At 52.2% G+C, this 27,596-nt stretch overlaps 6 protein-coding genes across 6 annotated transcripts; 3 read left to right on the forward strand and 3 right to left on the reverse strand.

Annotated features, from left to right (window-relative positions):
* Positions 1 to 287: 287 nt before the first annotated feature.
* Positions 288 to 9,501, reverse strand: TRIVIDRAFT_112137 (uncharacterized protein; the record flags this gene model as incomplete). Its single annotated transcript, XM_014100260.1, has 4 exons — positions 288 to 1,345; positions 1,474 to 3,018; positions 5,117 to 9,093; positions 9,272 to 9,501. Coding segments are annotated over 4 exons (6,810 nt in total), but the record flags the coding sequence as incomplete, so codon positions are not given.
* A 4,427-nt stretch (positions 9,502 to 13,928) lies between these two features.
* On the forward strand, positions 13,929 to 17,929 carry TRIVIDRAFT_209419 (uncharacterized protein; the record flags this gene model as incomplete). The annotated part of the gene is made up of 10 exons (XM_014100261.1): positions 13,929 to 14,000; positions 14,065 to 14,780; positions 14,841 to 14,880; positions 14,932 to 15,048; positions 15,091 to 15,346; positions 15,556 to 15,572; positions 15,632 to 15,759; positions 15,853 to 16,306; positions 16,363 to 16,791; positions 16,853 to 17,929. 10 exons carry the CDS (start codon positions 13,929 to 13,931, stop codon positions 17,810 to 17,812), a joined length of 3,189 nt encoding a protein of 1,062 aa, XP_013955736.1.
* Positions 17,930 to 18,205: 276 nt separating this feature from the next.
* Positions 18,206 to 18,955, reverse strand: TRIVIDRAFT_222989 (uncharacterized protein; the record flags this gene model as incomplete). Its single annotated transcript, XM_014100262.1, has 1 exon — positions 18,206 to 18,955. One exon carries the CDS (start codon positions 18,953 to 18,955, stop codon positions 18,206 to 18,208), a length of 750 nt encoding a protein of 249 aa, XP_013955737.1.
* A 927-nt stretch (positions 18,956 to 19,882) lies between these two features.
* TRIVIDRAFT_222990 (uncharacterized protein) lies at positions 19,883 to 22,081 on the reverse strand (the record flags this gene model as incomplete). Its single annotated transcript, XM_014100263.1, has 5 exons — positions 19,883 to 20,760; positions 20,829 to 20,907; positions 20,987 to 21,113; positions 21,196 to 21,654; positions 21,795 to 22,081. 5 exons carry the CDS (start codon positions 22,079 to 22,081, stop codon positions 19,883 to 19,885), a joined length of 1,830 nt encoding a protein of 609 aa, XP_013955738.1.
* A 795-nt stretch (positions 22,082 to 22,876) lies between these two features.
* On the forward strand, positions 22,877 to 24,058 carry TRIVIDRAFT_52324 (uncharacterized protein; the record flags this gene model as incomplete). The annotated part of the gene is made up of 3 exons (XM_014100264.1): positions 22,877 to 22,958; positions 23,134 to 23,666; positions 23,723 to 24,058. The coding sequence occupies 3 exons, from the start codon at positions 22,877 to 22,879 to the stop codon at positions 24,056 to 24,058; spliced, it is 951 nt and encodes a 316-aa protein (XP_013955739.1).
* A 640-nt stretch (positions 24,059 to 24,698) lies between these two features.
* Positions 24,699 to 25,701, forward strand: TRIVIDRAFT_137096 (uncharacterized protein; the record flags this gene model as incomplete). The annotated part of the gene is made up of 2 exons (XM_014100265.1): positions 24,699 to 24,764; positions 24,817 to 25,701. Coding segments are annotated over 2 exons (951 nt in total), but the record flags the coding sequence as incomplete, so codon positions are not given.
* Positions 25,702 to 27,596: the final 1,895 nt, after the last annotated feature.

Below are 27,596 nucleotides of genomic sequence, written 5' to 3' on the forward strand. Positions count from 1 at the left end.
AGTCAAGATCAATAAACCATTGGCTCAGCTCTGTCGGATTCTCCAAGTAATCCGCACCGCAAAAGAGCATAAAAAATCAGAAGAATATCCTTACAAATAGAATATCCTCTCCCAAAAAGGAAATTCTTCCAAGGGAGTTTCATCCCAGCATTGCTAGTCATACATAGGTAGTCCATGTATAAGTACTATACCTAACTTTTTTCTTCTTTTCTTTTCTGAATCCCCCTCGCCTACTGCCTCTCGATTTGAAGGTGAAAAAAAAATCAAAAAGGAAATAGATTCGGGTCCGGCAGGCCCTGGAACGCATCCGTGAACCAAGGCTCGTTCATGACAATCTTTGCTCCGCTCTCGTACATGTCGTTCAAATCCGCAGCCGCAAGGTTCAAGCCCTCAATGTCGAAATTCGTCGGCACGGCGCCCACGTCCAAGTCGGTCGGCACCATGGGCTGGGCGGCCGACATCCACGGCGGGAAGGCGGGTGCCATGGCCGAGTCGAGATCCGTGGACGAGGGGGAAGGGCCCGGCATTTGAGGCATGGAAGAGGCGTTGGACACGGGGGCGGGAGGGGTATCGGTTGAGGAGACGGAGTCGTGGAAGAAGGGCTGGGGGTGGTGACTGCCGGTGCCATTGAGGCCGGTGAAGATGTGGGTGGCGGTGCGGCCGTCTCTTCCTGTGGTTGCGACTTCGGAGAGGAGCTGGAGGGGGGTGTTGACGTTTTGCTGTCGTGGTTGCTGCTGAGGCTGCATTTGCTGTGCCTGTTGCTGCTGTTGCTGCTGCTGCTGCTGCTGCTGTTGTTGTTGTAATTGATGTTGCAATTGCTGCTGCTGCTGTGTCCCCTGAGCAGGGTACTGCGGCCTCTGTTGCGAAGATCCACCACAGGGAGCGTCACCATCATCAGAAGACGCTGCTGCTGCACCTCCCTCCTTGCCTTGCTTGAAGAACCAGCTGCGGAGCATAGCTAGCACTACCAGAAACTTGGCGGCAGGGCGACACTTGTTGTCTGCAGCCGTGGCCCGGAACTTGTCGAGCAAGGCTTCTAGGTAGTACTCGACACGCATGTTGTCCTTGTGAATGACCTTGCCCATTTCCGAGCCCGGGCTCGAGGCGGAAAAGTACATCTTGATCAGAATGACGACTCCATATGCGACTCTCATGAAGTTGAAGACGGGCAGGCAGCGGATGCTGAGGACGTCCATGGATAGGAAGGTATTGAAAATGCCATCAATAGCCGTCAGGCACGCTGAAAGTGCATTGATGTGCGCGGCGGATAGGGGCTCGGAGTTAATGATGCCATCCTTGAGGGCTTCGGTATTGAAAGGAGGCCGCCACTGGTCGGACATTGTGTCTGAGTGAAGGGCCATCTCATGCATATAGAGATTGACTACATTGAAGTTAAGACGAAGAGTGTCTTGAACGTTTGTTAGTACAGCAAACCCCCTTAAAAAGAAGAAAGATTATGATATTCAAACTCACGTTGCATCAAATTCTTGGGAATCGACGCAATGTACTTGTCGAGGTCCCGCTCCAAGGCCCTCAACGCATACTGCGTCCTACTATCCGTAATATTGACCATTGTCGACGGGTCATCCAGCGAAAACTGCGAGCCCACCTCTTCAGCCAGGCGGTGCGTCCACACCAGGTGGCAAAAGTACTTGTCCGTGGGCGCGGCATCGGGCGACGTCTCGAGTATCTCCAGGCATTCCGTCATAAAGGGCGTCCAGCGGATCAGGTTCGGCCGGTGCAGCGACATGGACGTGTTGAGGGCCAGGAAGAAGCACGTCAGCCAGGTCCGGCGACACTCGATGCTGGTGGAATCAGGCGGTGGATTGCGGCGGAACGGTGGCGGGCCTCGTCGTGAGCCGCCTTTCCTGCCCAGGCCAATATCGATGGCCATGACGGCGGCGGTGTGGACGAGCTGGTAGAACTTGAGCTCCTCAAAGTGCTCGGGCGGCCAGTACCAGATGACGGCCACGTGGATGGCCTGCACCAGCTCCAGGTTCTTCTCGCCCGTGACAATCACCTTTTCGGCAAAGAGCTGCATCAGCTCCTTTTGCAGCACGCGCTGGAGCGAATGGTTTTCGCCCGTGGCGGCCGCCATGATTGCCAGGAACAGCGTCGGCTTGGTCTTGCGCAGCTCCATGACGGTGGCACTATGTGGGAACACGACGGCCGGCAGATGCCGTACCATGTGCTCCTTGTACTTGTTGAACAGCCCGGTGGCATGCTCCATCGTAATGAGGCCGCGATCGACAATGTCGCCCTCGGTGGGCCTGGAGAAGCCGGACCAGCTCGTCGATGGCGTCATGGCCTTGTGGTCGTCACCAAGGGAGGCATCACGGTCGGCTGCCTTTCGCTTCTGGCCGGCCATGACGATTGGCGGCTGGAATGTCGAAACGTCGTCCTGCGGAGTCCGTGTGGGCGGCGTCGACGCCGACTGCATCAGGGGCGATGCCTCCATGCCCCCCCACGGCCTCACTGTCCCTGTCGCCGCCGCATTGGGCCAGCTTCCTGCTGGATATCCGCTCGCGGAAGAATCAGACTGGTGTCGATGCTGACTCTGGTGTTGCGGCTGAGGCTGAGGCTGTCCAGCCAGCGGGTTCAGGCCTGGCACGCCGGCCCTTGCGTGGAGGCTCGCCGTCAGGGCATCGATCTTCTTCTCCAGCTCCGACACGCGGCTGTCCGTCTTCTTCTGGCGCTTCCTCGTGGGCACCGTGACGATGCAGCTGCGGCCGGCCTTGCGGCATCGCTTGCACGGCTCGCCCTCGACGGGATCGGGCTCGCAGCGCACCTTGAGCCCGCGGCAGGCCTCGCAGGCCCTCGACTTCTTTGCATCGGCGGCTGCGTCAGCATCGCCCGCAGCTCCTCCAGTTCCAGCTCCAGCTCCAGCTCCAACGGCCGAGCCCCCAGCGCCAGCATCAACGCCGGCCGCTACAGAGCCAGCGCCAGAGCCGGATCCTGCATATTCCACCTGGTGATACTGCGGCGTGCTGCCCACCGTCGACGGCGTGTCGGCAGTCTCTCGACCGCGCCCTGCCAACGAAGCGTTCGACAGCTGCCCAGCCGGAGACGGAGTCGAATTGCTCACCCCGGCCGCCTCTCCATCGCCAGGCCGCAGCCGAGGATCAAGGTCCATATAAGAAAAGAAGAGAAAAAAGGGAGGGAAGAAGAAGAGGCACACACTTTCTCTCGATCGGAACCCGATAGGCGCTTCGGTTCTGGAATAGGCTACCTGGGCAAGTGTCTTGGGTGAGGGTATGGAGTTGGGTAACGGCGATTCTGCCGCCGAGTTTCCGACGCGTAGACACCGACTCGCCGACTTTTTCCTTTTTTTTTTCCTTTTTTTTTATTTTATTTTATTTTTTAAGCTTTGGGTTGTCAGGCAGAGGCAAGAGGCGGCGACTTATGTAAGCATGGCTTGGATGCAAAGCCCCAACGTTCAACACCACGAAGGGGGACGAGAAGAAGCAGAGATGATTCTTTATGATGACACACACTCACTCTGTCGTTTTCAGGGCTAATCAATTGGAGGGGGGGGGAGACTGAGTGAGACTTTTCAGGGGAAGGAGAAAAAAAAAAGAACGCGGTCCAGAAGGAAAAATAAAGTGGCTCAACTAAAAGAAAATATGACAGGCAGATTCACTCACTACTACTCCGTATACAGACCAGGAGAAAGGGACGCAGAACCTGTTTCTTGGATCATCGACGAGCCACACGTGCCCCCAAATCAGACCAGACGCTGAGCGTAATCACTCTAATACTCTATGCAGCTGAAACTAGCCTCAACTTAGAATCCCACGAGCAATTGAGAAAGATAATCGCAAAAACGGAGCCTCGGCCGCCATCTCCGCGGGCTTTTCCCTGATCACTCATGCAGCATCACGAGTGTAATAGACTTACTATGCACTCCGTACATTACCAGCAACCCGTCTTGGGTCTCGAACGATCATCCCGCCTCAACTTCCCAACTCAAAAACATCCGGTACTGCCGAACAACCAGCCTAAAGTCCTTACGGCCGATTCGATTACCGCCGGCCTGGCATATATTACCGCTAAACTAAGCCCTGCCATCCCCCTTGGTCGCGGGAATTTCTTTCCTCGACACATGCATGTAAGACGCAAGACCAGTCTGGGGTATTTCACTAAGACGGTGCTAGCACCTCTGCTACAGCTATTAATATCAGTGTCATCAATACAGGCTTGCCTGCAAACTCCGTACATGGACAGGTAATATATGCCTCACGTCCTTCAGCTCTCCCATGATCGACGTCACGAGCCACATTGGGTAGGTCGTAGCAAGGTGATTACCATCTACAGCATTCCCGGTAATATTCACAAATATTTCGTATAAGCGTGCAGTAAAAGTAGTAGCAGTAGCAGTAGCCATTCGTTTATTAGGCGCCCTGGTTTCGCGATGCAATACTCCATGCTGTATCAACAGACGACGGCCGAGCCTAGCCTCATCTCCTCAGGAAGTGCGAAAGAAATAAAGCAACTGGACGATAAAACGTCGCCAAAACCACTCCCACAAAAAAAAGCTCAGCATAACTCCACGACTGGTTCCTCCCAGTCAAGCCGCCTCAAATCACGCGTTAACCCTAATAGCAAATACCCTTGCCATTTAGACTGCAACATATATACGCAGGGCCAATAGATTGCCTGAAAAATAGATAAATGTCCCCCATGTCTGATCCATTCATGGTATGCTTCAGGGGCAAAAAAAAAATAAGAAACTGGGGAAAAAATAATAATAACTCGCAAGAAAGAAAAGAACAGAAGGATAATGCCATTCCCGACTTTAAAAATTTTGTTCTAGCTTTGTCGAAGTATGTAATTGTTAACACCACTGGTGGAGAGGGGGAGGGAGAGAGAGAACGAAATTGAAGCTGAAAATCGACGTGGTATCATCGCTATGATTGAACAAAGGGGTATGTCCTGCATGCGAAATAATAATGATAATAATAACAACAATTAAATCAATCCGAAAAAAAAGTTGAACTTCTTTTTTAAAAACGCTTTGATCAGCAAGTATTACGTTAGAAATGCGCCTCTTCACGCAAGCGACTCTTAGATCCTTGTTGATGCTGCAGACCCGACGAGCCACCCATCATGATTGCACTCTCCCGGCGCCTGGACATGCTCCCTTGGTCGTACGCAGCAAGATTGCCGTTTTGGTCTTCTGCGGCCATGGGGAGAAGAGACTGTTCGTATGCTGGACTAGCTCTGTGAGGCGGCTGCGAAATTGAGCCGTCTGAAGATCCAGTGCCAGTGTTCTGTAGTGGCTGGGAAACTGCTCTAGGGCTCTGGTGAAGCAGGTAGGAAGGCTCATAACTGTGGCGAGACGCTCCGGTCGGAGTGGGTGACCCTCGCGCCGCATTTAGATTCATCAGCAGAGGAGGCGTTGGCGTTGATCTGGCAGGGTCTCGGATAGATTCCGGCCATCCTTGATGGCGAGGAGAGGCGCTGCCAGATGATGTTGATGGACGACCCGGTGGTGGATCGAAGCGCGCAGTAGAATCTGATCGACCGTGACTTCCCGTCTCAGAAGTGGGGGACGGAAGTTCATACTCTTCAGGGTCGACTCCGAAAATTGCCTCGTAGTTTTGGAGAAACATGGCGAAGACGGGCGCGGGGATGTTGAGCGTCGGCGAAAAGACAATACCCACGTTTCGTACAGTCATCTTGTTGATGTCCGAGTTGTTGATGATTCTAATTAGGAATGCAATCAGGTACTTGAGCAGCGTTGCGTTAGCCTGGGGCAGCCGTTGTGAGAGCTCGTTGAGAGCCGCCATCTTTTCGGTCTTGTCGGTAATCTCCGTCGTTATTGACATGAATTCTAAATGAAGATCTCTTGTGAGTATACTGGTGGGGAGCTCCCGCAGATACAGCTTCAGGAGAGATGCCACTGCATGTATGTCGTAGTAATGCTCGTCGGTGACCAGATTGATGTCGCCTTCGTTGTTGAACCGCTCTCGAAGCTGTTTGATGACGACATTCGAACCACTAAGCCGGAAGATGCCTTCTTCGAAAATTGCGTTCTGGGCTTCCAGATACTGGATGCAGCGGTAGACGACTGAGGGCAGGGGCACGTCAACGTCCACCGGAGGGTTATACCGGACAGCCTCAGCCAGAGGCGCGCCGAAAACATGGCGAACCGGGCCGTGGTAGCCATTCTGTGGTGGAGTTGCTCCTTCGCTACCTCCAAACATCAAATCCTGTCCATCAGACGAAGTGCGTGCCTTGGGCCCAAACCCAAAGAAACTTCGCTTTCTCTGCTTTTTCTCATCATGTGACGGAGTCGGTGCGGGAGGTGGCGCTGACAGGCCAATTCTGCTTCCCCACATGGAGGCATCCGAAATCACCTGAGGGTCTTTTGGCCCGGAGATGATTTTGGAGTGCGAATCCGTGCTGGCGTGGTGATGGTCGCTTTGGCTGCCGGATGTCTTTGGTCGGTTTCCATGGCTGCCTTGGTGCGGGGCGTCTCCAGCGTGGGTAGAGTCATATCTCACTCCAATCAGTGTGTCCGAACCCGAGGTTTGATGTTGTTGGCTCGGTTTGCCTCCCTTCTTAGATTTGGCGAGCTGGTCTCCAGATATCTGACGGTCATGGACTGGCCTTGTGGCAGGCTGGTCATCCTCGGGATCTCGGTAGTCAATCCATTGCAGCAAATTCTCCACCCAGATGTCTCTTTCTCGGTCACTCTCTGCACACAACACGTGTTTGACATGGTTGCTGGAGTCTTTCTTCTTGGGCTCAAGGATGAGGAAAGCGTGGCGATATTGGCTATCCAGCTCCTCATCGTTGCTATGGGTTGTCGGGGTACTGGCGTCGTTGTTTTGGGATTGCTTGCCGATCTGAGCATTCTGAAGCTTGATGGTGCCGAGATGAGCGCCGCCAGGAGTCTCGTAGTATTTCAAAAGAGGGCCATTGAGAATGAAGAAGCGCGATTTCCATCCGCCAAAGTTTTTGCCCTTCTTGGTAAGATAACCATTGCGAGTTGGTCGACCATCTGATCTAATCGATGAGTTGTCATCCTTGGGCTTGTACGTCTGTCCAGTCTCATCCGCGTTGGGGGGTAGGGTATGGTTGGAGAGGTATTTGCAAAGCTCAAGAGCTGTGGGAGTGTCGAGGGGAGTGTTTAAAAGCTCGTCCATGTACTGGTCCAACACGGCTCTTCGGGCATCAATCTTGGCGGGTGCATGTCCGGTAAACAATGACCTGTCCGGAGTCTTGGCCGTAAAAGCAGGACACTGCTTCAGCCGCTGGTCCAGCTTGGCTAGAGATGCAGAGTCCTTCTCAACGCGCCAAAGTTCGCCTCCGTCAGCTCGCGAGATGATGGCAAGGGTAAATACCGGATCCTCCTCTAGCTGAGTCAACGACAAGAGACTCGCTCTGGACGGCTTCATGCGGGACGACGCAACTCTGACAGCGACAGAAGGCAACGCGTTTGGTGGCAGTAGCAGGTCGGGGTATTCATCAGTTACTAAGCCTCTGAAGATGGCAGTTCGTTCCACTGGGCTTGAAAGACCTTTCGAGTAGTCCCCAGCCTCCATGGCCTTCTTCAGCGGGTTCCCATCACTCAGCGATGCGGTTGGCGGCACTATCATAGGCGTACCGGGCGGCATGGGAATCGGTTGTCGTGGAGGCCGTGGTGACAACGGACCGCCCCTTGGCGACATTGGAGGATGGGCAAGTGTCATTTTGGGGTTCCCAAATGGCCTGGGGCTAGCTGGCAGACCAGGACTGAGGATAGGAGCGGTCAGCTCTCTAGGCCTGGCCCCGTTCAGAACCGCATCCAGCGATGCGGTTGGCATCCCAGGTTGCAAACTGGCGGGCACAGCTGAAAGGCTCGATGAGGAGGCAGAGCTTGGGGTTTCTCCCATTCCAGCCTCAGCATTCTTGGATACACTCCGCGCCTCCACCTCCTGGATAGCCAGAACTTCGCGCTCGCGATCGTCTTCCTCGCGCGTTCGTCGACGGCCGCGGCTCTCGGGAATAATCTCATCCACTTCCAAAACGTCATCGTAGTCGGAATCAGACTCTATTTCAATGGTGGGGGAATCCAACTGGCGCCGGATCTCCTGCCTAAGCTGAAGAGGCGCGGGGGGAGGCTTCCGCGGGGGCGAAGGGAATTTGCCAATGCCCTCGTCCGGCTGTGGTGTGGGCTCCATGATGGTTACTGTTGGAGGGGAGTTGGCGGCGGGAGGCTTTGGTGGAGGCTTGTTGGGTGGGTGGCTTGGCAGGCTGCGTGACGGAGGCAGGGAGGCATTGAAGGGTATCTCATTCAGTTGGTCATTAGTCTTCTCTCTCCTTGCCTGATCCGCCGCCTGCTCTTCCGCCTCATGATCATAATGGTCCAGAGCATATTCCTGGGGTTTAGGCATCTCCTCTGACGGATCCAAAAGCTCGGCCACAGCCGAAGGGGGTGCGTGTGATCGGTCTGCTGGAGGGGTGATTGGATAAGGAGCCAAAGCCATGTCAACCGGTGAGCCCAATGGGATCCCAGAATCCAGCCTGGGGGTGTTGGGCAAGGGAACCACAGGCTCCCTCGGCGATTCAACTTCCTGGCTAAGCAGGTGTGCATCGTTGTGCACATCTGACTGTTTTTCATCCTCTTGGGTACCCGGCGGCTTTACTACCAAGGGGCTCGCCATCAGTTCTTTTAGCTTTTTCCGGTATTTCTCTTTGTCTTTCAGGGCAGCCTCCAAATCCTTATTCAGCCCCAAGATCATGGCCCTCTGCTTGTCAACCAGACGCCATAGCTGGCTGTTTTGCTGCGCCTGAGACTGTTTCTCTTTGAGCAGATACTGAATGACGGCCTCAGGGCTCCCAGCAGTTTGGATCAACTTTGCAATCTCTTCTGATCTTGCCTGATTATTAGTTGTGTTATTCGCTTGCGCGCTTGAGGAGATGGCGGAGATGGCACTGTCGATGGAAGAGTTGCGCGGCAGGCCCGTGGCACCGCTGGGCGCGGTGGATGTCGTCGGGCTGGGCATTGCTGAACTAGGCGCCTTGCTCGACGAGCCTTCAACAGGCTTCGAATTCACAGGTTGGTGGACGCTTCGAGTATCATTCGGGGCGGCGTGGGGATCTGGTCTAGAATACAGCGCGTATTAGGACGTGTTTGACAGCAGGCCGTGCTCTTCTTCGTCTGCTTCCTCCACCACTTTCCCTCTAACTCTTTTTCTTTTTGTTTTCCAAAGAGCGAAACAAAACAAAAAATAAAGAAATAAAAATAAATTGATGGGGCAATGTCCATGTGATGGCGACGCACCTTGGGCGCTCCTCGTCTGGGCTGGAGGGGTTGGACGAGTCAGAGTAGAAGGTAGTGTGCCCACCAGCAGAAGATGGGGTCGTATTGCGATTAGATCGCGTGTCAATGGGCGGCGGGCGTCTCTGGTTCGTGGCGGTACTCGGCGAAGGAGGACTCGGGGTGGTCAGCGAGGACGCTGTGTAGCTCGGCGACGCCAGTGGGCTCGGTATCGAAGGACGTGAAGATCTGTAATTGCGGCGGAGGAGGGCATCAGCATCAGCATAGGAGGAGCACGAGCACAAGCACGAGCAAGAGCAGCCAAACAGCGACGACTCAGAACAAAGCAGAGCAGAGCAGAGCCGAGGCAGGCCAAGACAGAACAAAGAACGAAATGGACTGAAAGGTAATGACTGAAGGGTAATTCCGTACTCCGTAGCACCAGGCTATCGCAATGAGGATGGTATGGTAAGCGGCAAGATGAAACCGGGGGGCCCAAATATAGACGGGGCAACCTTGCGCAACGTCGAGCCGCGATTCACCGCGGTGGTAGGGGTCAGGCGCAAGGTGAGATGAAAGCAGTAAGAGCAGGTGTGTGCAGAGCATCCAGCGGCAGACGGCGCGCAGTGCTTCTCTCGGCAGCGTGATGAAGCGGCACAAAGAGCTCTCCAGAGAGCCGTCTGAGAGAGAACCAACGGCCAAGCAACAAAAGCCGCCGAGCGTCTGGGCGTTGGGTGCAGGCAGAGCGAGAGCGCTCAGTGTGATTTTGGGTTGGGATGAAGGGCAGGGAAAGGCGGGCTAGCGAAGAAGCACAGACAACGGCTTCTGGGCTGCTGGGCTAGCGAGCCAGGGGGTCGGTCGCTTCTTTGGTCCTTGGATTTCGCTGCTCACCTGGTTATGGCTGGTGGCCTGCCCGGAAACGAGCTGGCCGGCGACGTCGACATGGCGAAGAGATTTGGGGTTTGATTTGATTGTCGGAGAGTCAGGTACGGGTACGGATGGCCGTTGGGCGCAAGACGGTCGGGTTGGTTCGATTCGTCAGCGCCAATGCCAGCGCCAATGCCAGCGTTAATGCCAGCGTTAATGCCAAAGCAAAATGCGAAATGCCAATGCCGGTGTCAATATCGGTGCCAAATGCCAGATGGCGAATGGGCTGGCCGCCTGGGCGAAACCCCTGTCCACCAGGTCCGTCCTTCGCAGCTGAAATGATTAGTGGCGGCACCGTGTCTTGCGTCTGCGACAACAGCGTCGGGTCGCGCGACTCGTGCCGGGAGCTCGTGCCCACGCCTGGGTGCAGAAACGGATCAATATGGATATGGGTGGTAGTAGTGGTAGTAGTGGTGACAGAGTAGTATGGATATGGGAATATGCGTGCGTGGGGAGCAATTTCAGGTGGAGGGCGGCTGTCTGAGCTCTGCCGCTTCTGCTTCGCTTCACCCTTGATCCGCGCTGCATGCACGTCTAAGTACCGTGAAGCCAAGTGTGGAGGCGAGGGAAAAAAGAATGGAAGAGAGCGCTGTGACCAGGTCCAGGCACCAGGGGGAGGGGAGGAGGAGGATGGAGATGGAGCTCGTCGCAACAGGTATGAGTACTAAAAGGCAGTGGGTGCTCCGTTATGAGGTCAGACGGCCGGGTTGGATGATGTTTCGTTCTTGTTCCCTTTTGTCTTCTTTCTTCCTTTGTTCTTCTCTTCTCTTCTCTTCTTCTTTTCTTCTCGCGGGGCTTCGCTTGTTGTGTCTTTCTTTTCTTTTTTCCTTTTTCTTTTCTTTTCTTTTCTTTTCTTTTTTTTTCTCCGCCAACGCCGGGACCAACTAGACTACCAGCTAGTCCAGACGATGGCGATGTACGACGTCGACGTGGATCGACCGCTGATAGACAGCCGGACCCTTGGGGTGATCGGCCCTCGAGCCCAATACGAACGAGGTGCAGCAGACAGAGATAAGAAGTGGAAAATGCTGAGCTGAGCTGAGCTGGGGTGGAGGTCGACCGCGGCCTGTGGGCTCGGGGCACAACGAAAGAGCCAGGCCGAGATTTTGGACTCAGCAGAGGAGATGAAATAAAATGGAGGATTTGCCCGTACCACCAAACGCGGTGATGTCAAGCACAAAGGTACAGTAGGTTGAAGATTACTAAAGAACTGGAGTCTATCAAGTCAAGCAAGTCGTGGTTTGATGGATGGATCCCAGACAAACTTTTTCCCGCCGGCATTGCCACGCCGCTGCTCGTCCCATCAAACATCATCTGGTGGAAGCTTATCACTTTATCACTCTGCAATCAGCTCTGGTGCTGCGCTCTTTGATCTCCACAACTTTGCCTCTGGAATGTCCTAATGCCATGGCCTCCACTTGCCATCCCACAAGTCTCACGTCGCCTAGAAATGGAGACGGAAAATGGCGTCTGCCCAGATGGATCGAGACCGTGCCATTTGCTCGGGCCCCTCGGAAGCGTCGCCTGTCTTCTCCATGCGGCCAGGTACCCAACAGGCGTGCCAGTTTGCTGCCCCTTCTTCTGAATCAAAGGCACGGCTCGCCCACGTGGTCGGGTCTGCCCTGAACCCGAGATCATCGCGTGCCTGCAATTGGCACTGCGCCCGAGAGTCTTTGTCGAGACGGAGAAACTCCTCCGTGCCTTGTGCATGTCCTCATTTAAAGCGCAGGAGATTCGGCTAGCCGCCACAGAGCTAGCTTCATGCTGGTGACAGCGGCACAAATGACCAAGGACAGGCAAGCAAGCGCCAGGACGGAGCATCGAGGGCCTCCTTGCATTGAGCCAGATGGGCTGGCAATCTCCGGCTTGGCCTCCCCAGTGATGGCACAAGCACTCGTGCTCCGTTCTGGGTTCTTGTTCGCAGCACGGCGGCTGACGCGCTCCTCCAGCCCAGCCGGCAGCAATTCCATTCAAGGACCATCCCAGCAAGGCACCGCTTTGGCCCCCCTGCAGCTCTGGCTGCTGCACGTCGCCTTTCGTAAATTAAAAGTAGGGGAACGGTGGGGAATCAGCCTAGTCGCCAATTAGCCCTCGTGCTCGGAGCAAAGACGCTCGCCTTAGACCGCTTCAGGCAGAGCCGGGCCGGGCTCTTTTTCTTGAATCTTGTGATGCGTGCCACGCAGATGGTGTGGTTGCGCGGTTTGGTGGACGAGAGGGCTCTGGTGGCTCGAGACGTCTTGATGTGATGGCGATGGAAGCAATCCATTGATTTCGCCTTGGCGGCGCTGTCGACTCGAATCTGCCTTCGGCACAGGGTACTCATAAGCTGCTAATACCACTGCCGTATATTAGTATATTAGTAGTACCAGATCCACGGGATAGAGTCTGCCGAAGTAGAGTCGGTGGATTAAGCATACCTGGTCGCGGTCCATGTTGCAGGCACTTTCGTACGAGCATATCCACGATCGTCTGTAACCTCCTGTGCTAGTGGCCATTAGGCAAGTGGCCCGCGGAGAGCATCTGCCCGTCAATTGAGTCCAAGCAATTGAATACTTGCATCATGCAGTTCCACACACTAACTCGACTCCTGTTCCTCAGCCCCTCCTGCTTGTAACTCGACATTGGTTGCACAGAGATTGGATCAGCAGATGCGAGTACCACCTACCTCTTATGCCCGCACTTGGGCAAGTGTTGTTTTACGGAGTGGTTTAGTATTCAGCACCCCAATCCTGTGCCTTGAATTCAACGCTGCTCACGTTAGTACCTAGGTCGTGATGATAGCAGGCACGAGAGGAATATATCGACGGTAGAGAAAGTAGCGACAGTGGCAGATACTCAAGGAGCCGTGTATCTACTTGAATAATACCTACCTAGGTATGAAAGATCCGTCCCCCTCGTGTTGTTACGATATTTCTTTTCGTACAAGTAGGCACTGGGATAGCCAACTTGGGTGCTGAATAATATCCACTCGCTTGTTTTAAATCCCATCAAGTGGCAGACAAAATAAGTGGGACTACAAAAGGGTTACTTTGCAATAGCTGGTAAGCAGAACCGCTATCCTACTATATATTGAAGGAGATGACTATAGAAAATGAGAGGATGTCTTGGATAATTCGTTGAGCAAATGTAGGGTACTCTGTGTAGAAGCATTAGGTACCTCATTTATAGATGCAGAAGCTGGGTATGAGTTGGTACCTTAATACGGTACCTGTACAACCTGATATACCAGACAGGACTTAAGGTATCAAGGTACCAAGGTAACAGGTAACAGGTAACAGATTCTGTGATAATGGACATGCAGAGAAAGAGCAAAAACTCATTCTTGCCTTGGCAATTTGCACCCGCCCAGCTATATTTTGTTCACCGCCTCCACGTCCATTTTGGGGCGGGGATGCAGACAAGTAAGACACTAAAGCAAGTCATCCTGGTCATGTGTTGGTTCGTCTATTGCATGATCAGCAGCCTCAGCCTCTTTCAGCCGCAGGAGGATTCGAGTTAAAAGAGAAAAAAAAATTGAAAAGAAAAAAAAGGGGAGAATACTAAGAAAAACAACACAAAGCACAACTCGGTGATGCCAATCAACCAGAGGCCAAGCCGACCTGAATCAACGGCTCGTGGGTGACATTAACCACTCGACCTAGTCAAACTCTCGTCTCCATGTTCCTGAGTTTAGCAGATTCGAGTGTCTGAGTCAGGCCAGCGTCTCGGCTTCGCTGGCAAATCATCGGCGGGCAATTGATTCGAGACTTCCAACATGGCGCACGACGACTCCAGAAGGCGCCGCGAACGCCCGCGCCGCTCCACAGGAGGCTCTGAAGCTTACTTGGTTTGTAACGCCCATTTGCATGGCTGCCCGCGTCTAAGATTGCTGATCAGACGGATCCGTGTAGCCTCCGAGACGAGAGTTTACGCGCCGTGATGGCCTCAATTATAACGAAGGTGAAGTCTTTACTCGCTGGGAATCCAACGATGAGGCAGAGCCGGCCACAAGACCGTTTGTAATTCGCAGGCGGGGAGATGCACGACGACGGAGCTTCCGCAGAGAAAGCACAGGAGTTGAGCTCGCACCGGAGGCGGCTGTCATCACGGAATCTCCCACCGCTGTTCGCTATGTGGCCTCTTCAGATGGCGAGGATCATGAGCGTTTTGATCGGCCTATTAGAGAATACGAGGATCCATACGAACGTCGCCCTCCCCCCGTGGCCACTAGGGATGAAGTCATCATCGAGAGACAAGATGGGAGATCGCGGCGTTTTGAGTCTGATGTTAACCCGCCGCCACGATATGTAGATGCCGAAGGGGATGGATATCGTGTCCGTCGACCCGTGAGCCCCATCATTGAAGATATCGACGCCTTTGACGACTTTCACTTTGTCCTTCCAGCCGAGGACCTGTCAAAAGATGCAGAGCTGTCGGATCTGGAAACTCCAACAACCGAGAGTGAATCAACACCAAAAATCGAGCGTCCACTTTCTCCTACCCTTGCTGCACCTGGAATTTATTCCTCCAGCTACTTTGGGACCGCGGAGCTTGGCGCTCAACACGATGTGAATTTGACGGTCCTTCATGATCCTAGAGGCCAGAAGCAGCCTCTGTTCCGATGGTTGTAAGGCCAAACCCGACTTACATATCATTTGCCTTGGCTCATGTGCTCACCTTGATATAGACACGTCCGCCAAGAAATAATGAATTTTGATGCGTTTTGGGTATTGTAGCTCAATCATTTGTGGTTGACCCTGGGCTAATGGTACTTGCAGGTCCAAGTATCACGCCATATCCGCTTTCGAGATGCTGAAAGAAAGGCTGTTGTTAACTTGAAAGCCGAAGTCAAGCGGCAGTGCGTCAAGACTCGATACAATCCGCAAGGCGCAAAGGTAGGTTACATGGAGCCTCGATGTATTCAGACTTCCATACAGCCGTCCAATAAAAAACCACCCGAGGACTCACATGCAGCCAACTGGATCTGCATACCATACTTCCATCTACAACAATATTCCGAATCTCCCTCAGCCTCGAACACGGCACTATTCCCAGCCCAGACTTTATTGCAGTCTCAATATTCTCGTAGTAGCCAGCAAAGAGACATGGACCAAGCAGTGTGCCAGATTGGGCAAGTTCCGCGAGGGGAGTGTTTTCATATCTCGCAATTGTGGTGCCTTATTGTCGGTAATAGTAGGTGACCCATTAGACTCCCCTTCCCCCCAACTTTCGCATCTACTGACACAAAACCGGCGTCCTCGTCACTTGCGGTACAATGGCGCAGTCGGACTTGCAAGGAACATCTGTAAAAATGAACTCGGAGCCAGGACAAGCAGGAGGGGGGCCGGGTAGAATTCTCGTATCGTATGGGGGGTCAGTAATGTGGTCTTTGGCGACGAAAGAATGCCAGACGTGGTTTGTAAGTATTTCCCACGCATCTGATAATAATAACTTGCTGACATGGCCATATGTGTCTAGGCCTTTATTTCCCACTTTCATGCCTTTTGGCCACAGAAGCTCGAATTCTGGCGTAAAGATCGCCTAATAACAGCTGAAAACTGGGGGAAAATTTTGGAACTAGCTGAAGGGCTGCGTGGTGATGTGAGGTTGAGACTGAAGATTGCGTTGGTGTCCCTGCTCTCCGTTTCCCCATCCGGGGAATGACTGTTTGATTGCAAAGTGGCTAATGACTTTATCAGAGATGCACCGGATATGGTGCGAACGTTTCTAAAACCAGACGCGGTGGCCAACAAGGCATCTGAAAAACGTCCTGAACAGTCGGCAGCTACGCCGGAGTATCTGCACGTTTTCACACTCTTGTCGAAGAATGCAGAATCGTCCGGCGACTCCATTCTACAGGACCTTCGAGAACAACTTTCGGCGGCTGAGAAGTTCCTGACAGAGAAGACGTCCTACACAGCACAAAGGGGGTATAAGAGATGCGAGCTCATGACAAAAGATGGGGCGCAGGAACAACTCGAAAAGCTAGCAGTCCGCGTCGAAGAGAAGAAGAGTGATACAATCCGCCGCTCATACGACGAAAGGCTCGACGTCTTCAATATGGCGGACACGCTGTTTCAACTATTCTTCCCTCTAACATTCCACGGCCCTACAACAGGGAAATATTGGGGTGCTCTAAGCAAGCTGATGCACGTAAGGCTCTCTAGTGATTCCCGTTGTAGACAGTGATTAACGTCCAACTGTAACAGATACCGGAACTTGACGAAGACGACACCGCTCGTCCACTGTTTTCTCCTATTTCGGAAATGAGAAGCACCCTCTGGCAGTTGACCCAGGACATCCAATCGTTTCAAAACATCATGTCTTTTGCGGGGAAAGAAGATCGCGCCGCCATGGCACTGCCTCACGAGCTTGTGACCGCATGGCTGCACATCGTCTTTGGCCTGATATATGGCACCTATGCGCTGGACTGGTATACTCACATGACGAAGGCGAAATCTCTATTGAGAGAAGGAATGCAGAAAATGATTGAGGGCATTTCTGCCCAAAATCTGCTGGACAAGGCAGTCATGCAGCCAACGGAAATCATGTCACTCATAGCACTCAACCTCTTACAAGACGACGTGGGCAAGTATGATGACATTTGCGATACGTATTCGCTCTATCTCAATTCCTTAGTATGCTATTTCACCTTGACAGAATTGTGTTTCGTGAGGCACAGTGGCTGACCATTACTAGGATACCGATATCACTACAAAGCCTTCCAATCGGATGTATCAGCATCGTATTGACTTGGTCAAGCAAGAAATGACGGCCATTAGGCGAAACCTGGTAAGGCAGCGAAATATCATAGCTATGCTCAGAAATAAAATGAGCATTACGGACGGAAATTTCATGGTGCGGTATGGAGAAGAAATGCCAACGCGTATGAAGGCAGAGTACGGTCTGAAGGCCGAGTACACCGGTCTGAAGCGCTCTGTCCCCGCACATCGATACTATGAAGCTGCAGATGAGAAGACAATTGGACACGGCGCATATGATCAAGGCAGATTTGGTGTCCAGTTCTTGACTGATCTTGAGACAGCTTCCAAGCTGTCGTCGACAGATGCGGAAGGATTTCGAAGCCTCTTTCTTACTGACTGCGCGAACTTGGTTGAACAAAGAGAGTACGAATTCAAGCGAGACACAGAGTATGCAGAGGAACTTGAGCGGGATATTAGGTATAAGATGGAGTGGACCAAGGACAAGCAGGAGAATGCCATCTACGCCTTCACTTTGGTTACTATCATCTTCCTCCCACTGAGCGCCATCTCGAGCATCTTTGGCATGAATACCAACGACATCCGCAACATGGACTTTGACCAGTGGCTCTACTGGGTAGTTGCCCTCCCCGTTACGGTCATCATCATCATTGCCGGCCTATGGTGGATGGACGAGCTCAGCAACGCAACTGACTGGCTCATTGGCAGACGCAAGCGCTCATCAGAGTATGAGGGCTCGGTGTCATATAAATCCACCTCGTCTAAGCCGACGCAGTCAGTCATGGATTACGACTCAATAGGACGTTCCAGCGAGGATATACCTGGTGTCTATCGCCGCACTCGATATCTACGTCCTATACGGAATTATACGGGAAATGTTGAGGCACCATTGGGCACTATGCCGCGAAGACGGAGAACTTCTTTTTACAAGTACTGAGATGTCTTGCGGCAAATGTTTTTGGTATATGCGTCTTCTCAACATGTACATGGAGTCTTGATAATTTACGGGCACTGAGATGAGATCTGAAAAAAATATAAGATAAAAACTATGCAAACATATTTGACACAAACCGCATTCGTTATAGGGTATGTGACCCAAGTGGTGAAAAAGAATTGATCGTTTCAGCGTGATTCTCTCATATGTACTCCATGATTTCATAAGATGGGAGGCGTTCCAGACATGTATCGCAAATAGATAATCCCAAGTAATTGCTCCGCATACCCTTCCTCCCAAAGAAAAACTCATTCCGTATCGATATATCAGACAACGAATATAAAAATAAAAAAGAAGAAGAAAAAAAAAAGGAAAGAAGTCGCCAAATCAAAAGTGTTATTCGTATCGGTATTCGCGATCCTTTATGCGGATATAATCGCGCTCTCTATCTTCTTCGATGTACCGCTGCGGAGAAGAGGGCGAGGGGGACGAGGCACGGCGTCGCCCGGGGCTGCGCGGAGCGTCCACGTATCGATATGTTTTGTACTCGGGCTCCATGGGGACAGGGTAGGGGATGTATCGCTCCCTCTCAATGTAGACTTCTCTGTCGCGCGACTCCTCGACGTCGCGTTCGCGGTCGTGGTCGTGGTCGTGGTGGTAGCGATCCAGCTCGTCTTCGCGGTGGCGGTGGTGGCTGCGGGAGCGGCTGCGGGAGTGGCTGGAGATGGAGGACCGGCTCTTGGAGCGGTGGTGCTTGTCCTTCTTCTTCTTCTTCTTTTTCTTGTCGTCCTTTTCGTCCTCGCTGACGGCAATGACCTCGATGAATTCCGGCTCGGGCGTGCGCCGGCGGATGGGAGGCAGGACGAAGGTCGGAGGGGGGGGCATGGGGGCGGGCGGGAGAGTGGGAGGAGGCGGAGGGGGAAGCTGGATGATGGCGGGAGGAGGACGGGGCACGGTGATGTATTCGACGGGAGGAGGGGAGGGAGATTCGGGGATGTAGCGGGTGACGTGGGTACGAGTGGTGATGATGTCCGGGTCGGGGCGGCTGAGATAGAGGCGCTTCTTGACGTCGCGGCCTGGAGGGGGAAGAGAGAGACGGTTAGTAACGGTGAGAATGAGAGAGAGAGTTGGAGAAGATTTACCCATGGTGAATAAGTGGTTCGAGAAAAGAGTATGCGCTGGTGAGGCTGAGTGAGATGCTGGTTGGAGTGGTTTGTTGAATGAAGCTGGGTGAGTGAGTGAATGACCAGCTTATTGGTGTTTGTACTTGGTATGTACGAGTATGGATGTAATACTCCGCAGACACGATAAGATAAGCGATCAGGTGTGACGTCTTCCAGTCTCGTGAGCTGGTGGCTATGCGCACAAGCACCGCTAAGCTGAGACACCGCCTATGAACTGCGCAATGGAAAAGAAAAAAATGGCAAAGAAGAAGAAAGAAAAAAAGGTGGAGAGGAGAGAGAGCAGATTAAGTAACAGGCTTAGCACCAGGCACCAGGAGTGTATTCCCGGGGATTTTCATGGCTGACTACAAGGCGCCCTGGAAAAGAGGGAGCAAACCTAGGTAAGGGATTGACGACGTCATGGCCCAGAACAGGGAATGGAATAGTGGCAGAGTGTGGGGCCGGGCCGGGTCTTTTCACGAGCTGCGCCTTGGGAGGGAGGGAAAATGGCAGCGGCTTGGTATTTAGGCGGAAGATGAGTATTAAGCGGGACAACGGAAAGAGATGTGCTATAATACAATAATACAAGAGTGATGTAGGGTAGGTAGGTAGATGACAGTAGATTAGGCAGTATGTCAGATCAGTACCCAGTTCGAGCAGATATAAATGGGAGATGGACAAGTAAAGATTGATTCTTTTCCTACCGACAACTTACTACAAGAGGTAGGCATTTGCAATCTGTTTCCTCTATTGCTTGAATATCATATTGAATCATTCTACTCATGCCTACTCACACAAATATTCCTATATACTTACACGTCATTCATTCTGGTTTCCAAGCCCGCTTCAAGCCTGTTTAGCATCTCACGACTCTCTACTATCAGTTCCGAACTATCTTACCCAGTCTTCTTCATCTCTTCGTCTTCTTACCTCTCATACTTTGGCCCGCCCCTGCCCCGCTGTTTGTTCTACTCCTCGTGCATGTGTCATGTACACCGGCGCTGGCAGTCGACGGCTTCTCTGGCTCTGCCTCGACGCCATCTGTTCCAAACGAATTCCAAGTGCCTGTATCGCTGCCTGTGCTGCCCACAACACTTGGAGCCTGATATACTAGCGTTGACTCTTCTTCGTTGTACTCTTTATTATCATCGTCTTTCTTTTTCCAAAACTCCCCTGTTGTGGCCTTGTCTTGTCCCTCAGGATCTTCAGGTGTCCCCCCTCTGGGATCTTCTCTAGAAGGGCTTCCCCCGTTGTATTTGTTTATGTGGCACCGATCATATTGTCCCAGCACACGATCGAATAACGCTTCTAGCTCAAGCTCACTCGGCAAGATGGACTCTGTCGGCGACCGGTAATGGCCGATGGCACTTCGGTACTCGACCTGGTCGGCAGCAATGGCGGCTGACCACCGTTTCCATGAGGGCATGCTTAACAGTTCAGGGAAATATGGCTGGCGAAGCAGTGACGGAAGCAATGCGTCGAGGAGGCCGGCAAGGGCGTGTCGCATCGGCTTCATGAGCTCGAATAGCGGTTCTGAATACAGGATATCCAGAGAGTTGATAAAGTGGGCTGCAATAGACCTGCTGGTTTTGCAGTCCATTTCCTTGTAGATGTAGTAGGTATTGAGGTATTTAGAGACATCCTTGGTGGTGTCTTCGAGGATGGACAGAATGCGCGATGCCATTGCAGGAATCTGGAAGTTGACTGCTGCGCAATAAGCAAGGACGCATCGCGGAAGATGTATAAAGTTGAGCGGCTGATTCACGTCTCTCTCACAGATGTCGAGGTCTGCGAGAATTCATTCTCTAAATTAGCGGGTGGGAAATCGAATCCTCCGAAGGGGAGGGGATACATACTCTTGGTGTACATGAAGAAAAGGCACGGCTGCACCGCTCCGATGGCATGTGGTAGATGTATCTCGATGGGGGATCCATCCTGTAATGGGGAGAATTAGCACTGCTACATTGGGTTTTTTGCATTGCGCATTTTCAGAGTTGTGCCTTTGTTTTGGTACCTGGTTTGGTGGAGGAAGCTTGTTGCGAAACCATCCGGAGCGTCGCGTGAGGATATCGCGGTGCAGTTGAAACACGCTGCTTTCCACGTACAAGTAGACGTTTGAGCCAAAGGGATGTCTCCAGAGGCTAAGATATCATTTCAATTTCATCAGCAAGTCATTCAATTGGGAATATGAGAGAGCTTGAAACAGCGGCGGTGGGTGCTCACATTTTGGCAGCTTGATCTGCGGCCTCTTCCAGGATCAACCTCGTCGGCGTGCTGAGTCGAGAAACGCCAGATCTGGACTCTTCAGATTGCGATTCGGTTGTCGAGGAACTTGATTTGGATTCATCGCACAACGGAGATGCCTGAACCTCTGTCTCTGTATCTGCCTCTGTCTGTGTCTGTGTCTCTACCTCTGCCTTTTCGCCAGCCGCAGTGCCGGTGGCGCCCCCAGAAGAGCTCAGCTGGGGAAACTCTTCAGTCGCCAGCGGTACAGACTTTGTGGAATCTTGGTGGTCGGATGCTGCCGGAGTCGGGCGTCGATTCCACGGATTTGTCTTGGGAGGAGATGCCGGCTTCAGGCTGGGCCCGGCTTGGTCTTTGGGTTTCCACGCCGGCTTTGAGAGCTTTTGGCTTCGGCCATCGAGCGACGTCGGCTTCGTTTTCGCCATTCTCCGGCAAGAGCTATTGGATTGGTAAGAATGGAGCTTATGGTGGGCTTTTCTAGGGCATATTCATCGAGAGAGAGAGGCAAAGCAGGAGGAGGATTCTGTGGCCTCGACAACAGCGAGGACGCTTTGCTTGGTGTATGTGCATCTGCTTACTTTCGAACAAGGCCATTTTTCACAACGGCAAGGATTGCCAGCTGGAACAGGATGATTGTGCAGAACAGCGGCAGTGTCAACAGGTGGCGGCCAACGGACAGGACTGGCAGCCATGAGAATATCGACCTGATGATGAACTGCTGTTGATTTTTCAGTAGGACGGCGTGAGCTATGTTTAAGTCGTCATTATAAATGTCTGCAGCGGACGCCATGTCAATTTCGCCAGAGGGTTGAGTGAGCTTGTGATTCACGGTTTTGTTGGAATTGGCGGGTGAAGTGAGAGGCATGATAGCAATGGAGGTCATACATATATATTGATTGATTGCTTCCAATCCGTTTACACACCTTGGACGAATTACCCTGCTTCAGCTGCAGCGATTTCCGTCCGCCTGTTTTTGCTATTAGGCTATTGGGAGGAGCCTCATTATCCATATTGCCAAGTGATAGCTGGTCTGCTAATCTGCTTACCGTCTTATTCTGGCAATGATTTGTTCCACAATTCAGTGTTGCCGTGTATAAATAGCCTGAGAATATATGGCTGCTAATTGATTGAATGATTGATTGATCCTTGGTGTGTGGCTTGAGAATTGAAGACACGGACCAAGCAAACAAACAAACAAACTGTTGGACGAGTTACTGCTGACTTTTCGATTCGCATTCACCACCATTTTTTGATGTTGATTTACACAAACTTTTCATCATATTAATAAGTAAGTATAGGTTAAAATAGAATAAAATAAAATAAAATACAGCTCTCGAAGACTCATCTCAATTCTTCCATCTTTCATCGCCGCCAAACAACGAATGCGCCCATCCCCCATTTGCCGGGCTATAATCGGCACTTTGCCCGCCTGAGTGCTGCTTGTCCCCAATAGGCTTAGCCCTGCACTACCCGAGCTATCCCCTCCATGGTAGCTTAGCTTAGCAATATGGCAGGCTTCCACCCGTTACACAATCATCGCCAGTCTCTCTCTCTGTCTCTCATTACAAAGGCCAAACCTCACTTTTCCTTCTCCTTCCCTTCTTCTTCTTCTTCTTTCCGCCTGATTGAAACCAGCCGCTACATCCAAGCAGACGCAAAAATGGCCGACTCTCTAGTACACATCACCTCCAAGGCGCAATTCGACGAGCTTCTCAGCAGCTCCCGCATCGTCGTCGCCGATTGTGAGCCTCCCCGCCATGACAAATAACCCCGCCATGCTCTTGTTCTTGTTCTTTCTCTTGGTCTCGTTATCAGCCCAGAATCGCGCCATGTCCGGATCTCGAGGATGCTTCGGGAGCGATTGTCTGTCTGTCTGTCGCACTGGATCTTGTCGCTGACTCCAATCTCCCCTCCTAGTTTACGCCGACTGGTGCGGACCCTGCAAGCAAATCGCACCCCTCTACGCAAGCCTCGCCGAGCAGATCTCGCGCCCTAACCTCCTCACCTTTGTCAAGATTGACAACGACACGAACCAAGACCTCGCACAAGAATATGGTGTCACGGCGCTGCCCACGTTCCTCCTCTTTCGAAGCGGCAAGGTCATCCACAAAGTCCAAGGTGCAAACCCGACCGAGCTCAAGGCCGTTATAGAGAAGCTGGCCTCTGAGTTGGAGTCGCTGGCAGAGGGCTCAGGAAGCGGCGGCATCTGGAAGGGTGCCGAGATCCCCAGAGGCTACAGCGATGTCACAGACCAGGTGGAGCTCAGAGGCTGTGAGCTGTTGAATGCCGATGACGATGCAGGCCCTGTCAAGGTTCTCTTTGAGAGCTCGAAGCCCAGTGCTTTGGGCCAGGGCGCATCGGCTTCCAAAGACTGGGTGCAGAGCGGATCCGATGACCAGCTTCTTCTCTTTATCCCGTTCCAGTCTACAATCAAGCTCCATACACTACAGGTTGGCACCTTGGGAATGGCCCTTGACCATGTATCCTTGGCTAACTGCGAGAGTAGATCACTTCCTTCCCCCCCGAGGGTAACAGCGATGTGTCACGCCCCAGCGTCCTCCATCTCTTCATTAACCGCACATCCAACATGGACTTTGGTGAGGCAGAGGATGCAGAGCCCACTCAAGCCATTACACTGGAGCCCCAAGATTGGAACTCGGATGGCACAGCAAGCATCGGCCTGCGATTTGTCAAGTTCCAAAAGACAACCACCCTCACCATTTTTGTGCAGAAGGGCGACGGCGAGGCGGAGACTGTCCGAATTGACCGTATCAAGCTCATTGGAGAGGCTGGTGCAAAGAGGGACATGGGCAAGTTGCAAAAAATGGACGATGAAGAGTGAAGGCGGCTCGGCAAGTAAAAACAAATAAACAAGTTGCTCTGCGGTTACGTCTCCATAACCTCCTCTTTTCTCTGTCTTTAGAAGATACAACAAGATACCGACTGCTTGGCGAGCATTGGAGTTTTTTGGGATGCAATGAATAAAACTGTTCATGATGGCTGACGCATGTGATGGCCGCTTATCGGATAAAGGCCATTCTGCTGGGCGGAGAGATGATCTTCTTCACTAGCATTGCCACTCACTGACAAGTAAATTCATCTGGTGTTGACTGGCCATGATTCTTTATAGCTTTGGACATGGCCACAATCTGTGCTGCTGGTTCAACTAGGTTGGGCATCGATTCGATGTGCAGGTCAACTCTTTTGATTTACATTCATCCGCCCAGCCACGACATATCTAGGGGACACAAAAGGAAAAGCGAAAAAAGGGATCATAAATATATGTTAATTATTTTGCATTCTCACGTTTCGATTGTTTACCTTGTCTCGTAGATCTCGGAGACTTCGCACTGTCTGTGCCAAGGCAGTAAGACTGCTCACCCGCATGTGTTTATATACTCCCTCCCGCCTCTCCAATTCCAGAGCGGTCAGCTCACTTCAGACATCATCTCCACAACCGGCAATTCAACATGTCGAAATACCTTCGGCAGTATTGGCCTGAACCGCCTACCAAGACGGAAAAAGACTTGCCCGACTTGCAAGGACGAGTGTGTTTGTGTCTCTCCCTTATATCCTGACAGCTCTCTTACACGGTGATAGGTCTTTATTGTCACAGGCGGCACTGGAGGCATCGGCTTAGCAGTAGCGACAGCTCTCTTCCACGCCAATGCGACGCGAGTCTACCTCCTTGGGCGATCTGATTCTGCCGGCGAGACGGCCGTGAGCGCCATTGTCAAATCAGATCCCCCCGGCGATATGAAGCGTCGCAGCGCAGACGGCGATGGCGCTGTCAAGTTTCTACACCTGGACCTTTCCGATTTGCAGAGCATCAAGCACACCGCCGAGGCCTTTCTGTCAGCAGAGACTCGGTTGGATGTCATCTGGCACAATGCGGGCGTCATGGCACCCCCGGAGGGAAGCGTCAGCAAGCAGGGCCACGAGCTAAGCTTTGCGACTAACGTGCTAGGCCCCTTTTTGCTGCAGCAGTTCCTGACGCCGATTTTGCTCAAGACGGCCGAGAGCGGGCTTGTCCCGGAGGCGTCTGTCCGTACTTGCTGGGCGGCTTCCGTCGAGTTTCCTGACCCCCCGGGGGAGGATGGGATCTTGTGGGATGATTGGGCGCTGAGCTCGCCCGAGTTTTCTGGCCTCAACGGGCGTGTCCAGCGATATGTGCAGAGTAAATGGGCAAATGCCATTCTCGCGGTCGAGATGGCCAGGAGATATCCTCAGGTTGTTAGCTCATCGTTCAACCCGGGCGCCATCAAGACGGACCTCACTCGGCACGCGCCCGGCATCTTGAAGAGCATCCAAGGGTTCTTGTCGTACCCGGTTCGGTTTGGGGCCTTGACTGAGTTGCAAGCTGGGTTTGGGAGTGAGGTTGCCGAGTACAATGGCTGCTATCTTATTCCCTGGGGGAAGGTTGGGAGTCCGATTCCCAAAGTTGTGGAGGGCATCGAGAAGAGGGCGTCGGGAGAGAGGCTGTGGAATCTTTGTGATGGCTTGGTGAAGGAGTTTTACTAAAGTTTGAGTATTAGACGCATAGAAGGATACCATGAGCATGTATTGTCGGCCAACTTGGCTGCACGTTTCAAAGTATCGGCTCTACTATATATTCAGCAGCAGCCTTGCCTATTTAACAAAGCGAGCGAATGACTAGCATTTGGACTTGGCTACCTACCTAGGGATCCAGTATCCCAGCTCTTCGAAGTACCTGCTAATATGGCCATCTTCTTCTAGTATTTGCTACTATCGCCACTTGTTCGCATTGGTTGTTGGTGAGATGAAGATGTTTTGACAGGGGATTGAAATGTGCACCTGCTGTAGAAGGTACATACATACATATTCGGTGGTCTTGACAACACGTGCAAAAGGTACGTGAAGAAGGCACAATGGCCACTTCCCAAGTTTATTACGGCAGGCAGTACTACCTAGTAGGTAGTATGAAACAAAGTGGCAGGTGGGACTGAGCCCGATGCCTACAATCGACCATTTATGAGTGTACATATATCTTCTCCTCTGCGGTTGACATTGGCACCGCAAAACAACATCTCGGTTCTGCCATCGTCCGGATTGTATCGATCGATTCTTGATTCCTTCGTCCTGTTACGAATGTTCGGCAACTATTGGTCTTGAAGTGAGCAACGAGTTCTGTCGTTTTCAAGGGCCAATACTGACTAATCTTGTCCAAGGAAGCGAAACCGAATAAAACCTCGCCCTCAAGGTCCCAATACAACAATCTGGTCCGTAGCGGCCGCTAAGGCCAAATATACTGAGGGATCCGACGAATGGGTCCATTATTATTATCAACTATCTCGCATATTTGCCAACTTTACGGTGTTTTTGGGAGGGATTTTGGGCGGCGTGTGGTGGCTTTGGACCACCTACAAGAGTGGCCGCCTTTGCGGCCAAGATAAACCCTCTCATTGCCCCGGGTGCCGATGCACCATCTCCCCCCTTTCGGCTCTCTCTCTCTCTCCCTGGCACCCTCTCTACAATCTCACTCCCTCCGGCCCGGATCCCGGCCATGAGCCCGACACCGCTCTCATCGCGGTACAAGCCTCGGCCTTGGGCGCAAACAATCAAGCGGATAAGAGCAAGCCCGTTGAGGGCGACTAAGGGCTGGTCATCACCCAAGCTAAAGCGGTTGTGGGTGCATTTGAGAGGCTGAAAACCCTCTCAATGCCTTGGATGCCGATGCATCACCTCGCCCTCTCCTCTCTCTCTATCGTCTCTGTTCCTCCGGCCCCGACTCTGGCACCGGCAACGACGAAAAAGAAGATGGAGATAGTGATGACGATACTGCTTCTTCAAGCGACAGCCGTTGAGGTCAAATACGCTGGGGGGCTCCGATGAATGGGTCCATTATTATTATGACTCAACTTGCTGAGGTTACCCATCCAGCCATAGGTAGATATATAGGTAGGTAGACAGTTATCCTCTACACTCTCAGACATTCTATACACCATATTATATCTTCCTTTATTAGCCAGTGGTCTTTATTTTATTCAGTCAACGATTTAGTGAAATGAACTAGAATTAAGAGCAATGTTGGTTTATTATTATGCTGTCTACTGGATGGATATTTGGCGTAACCAGCAGTTCTTTGGGGAGTATCTATTTAGTATTCCTAAACTCCATCGACTTATTAATAATCAAGTATTTTAACAAGCTGTAGATGAAATGCCTTTTATTTCCTACTACCTAAGTAAATACTTGCTTCCTTGAGTATCTGCTACTCTTGCTACTTTCTTCTAGTATCTGCTACCTACTCTCGCTACTTTGTTGTAGTATCTGCTAGTATTTCTACTAATTTTCCTCTGGAATCTCTTGCTATTGCTATAGTTCTCGAGTATCTGCTACTATCGCTACTTTTTGGATTT

This window comes from Trichoderma virens (assembly GCF_000170995.1).
Source record: "Trichoderma virens Gv29-8 chromosome Unknown TRIVIscaffold_70, whole genome shotgun sequence".
Taxonomy (NCBI): domain Eukaryota; kingdom Fungi; phylum Ascomycota; class Sordariomycetes; order Hypocreales; family Hypocreaceae; genus Trichoderma; species Trichoderma virens.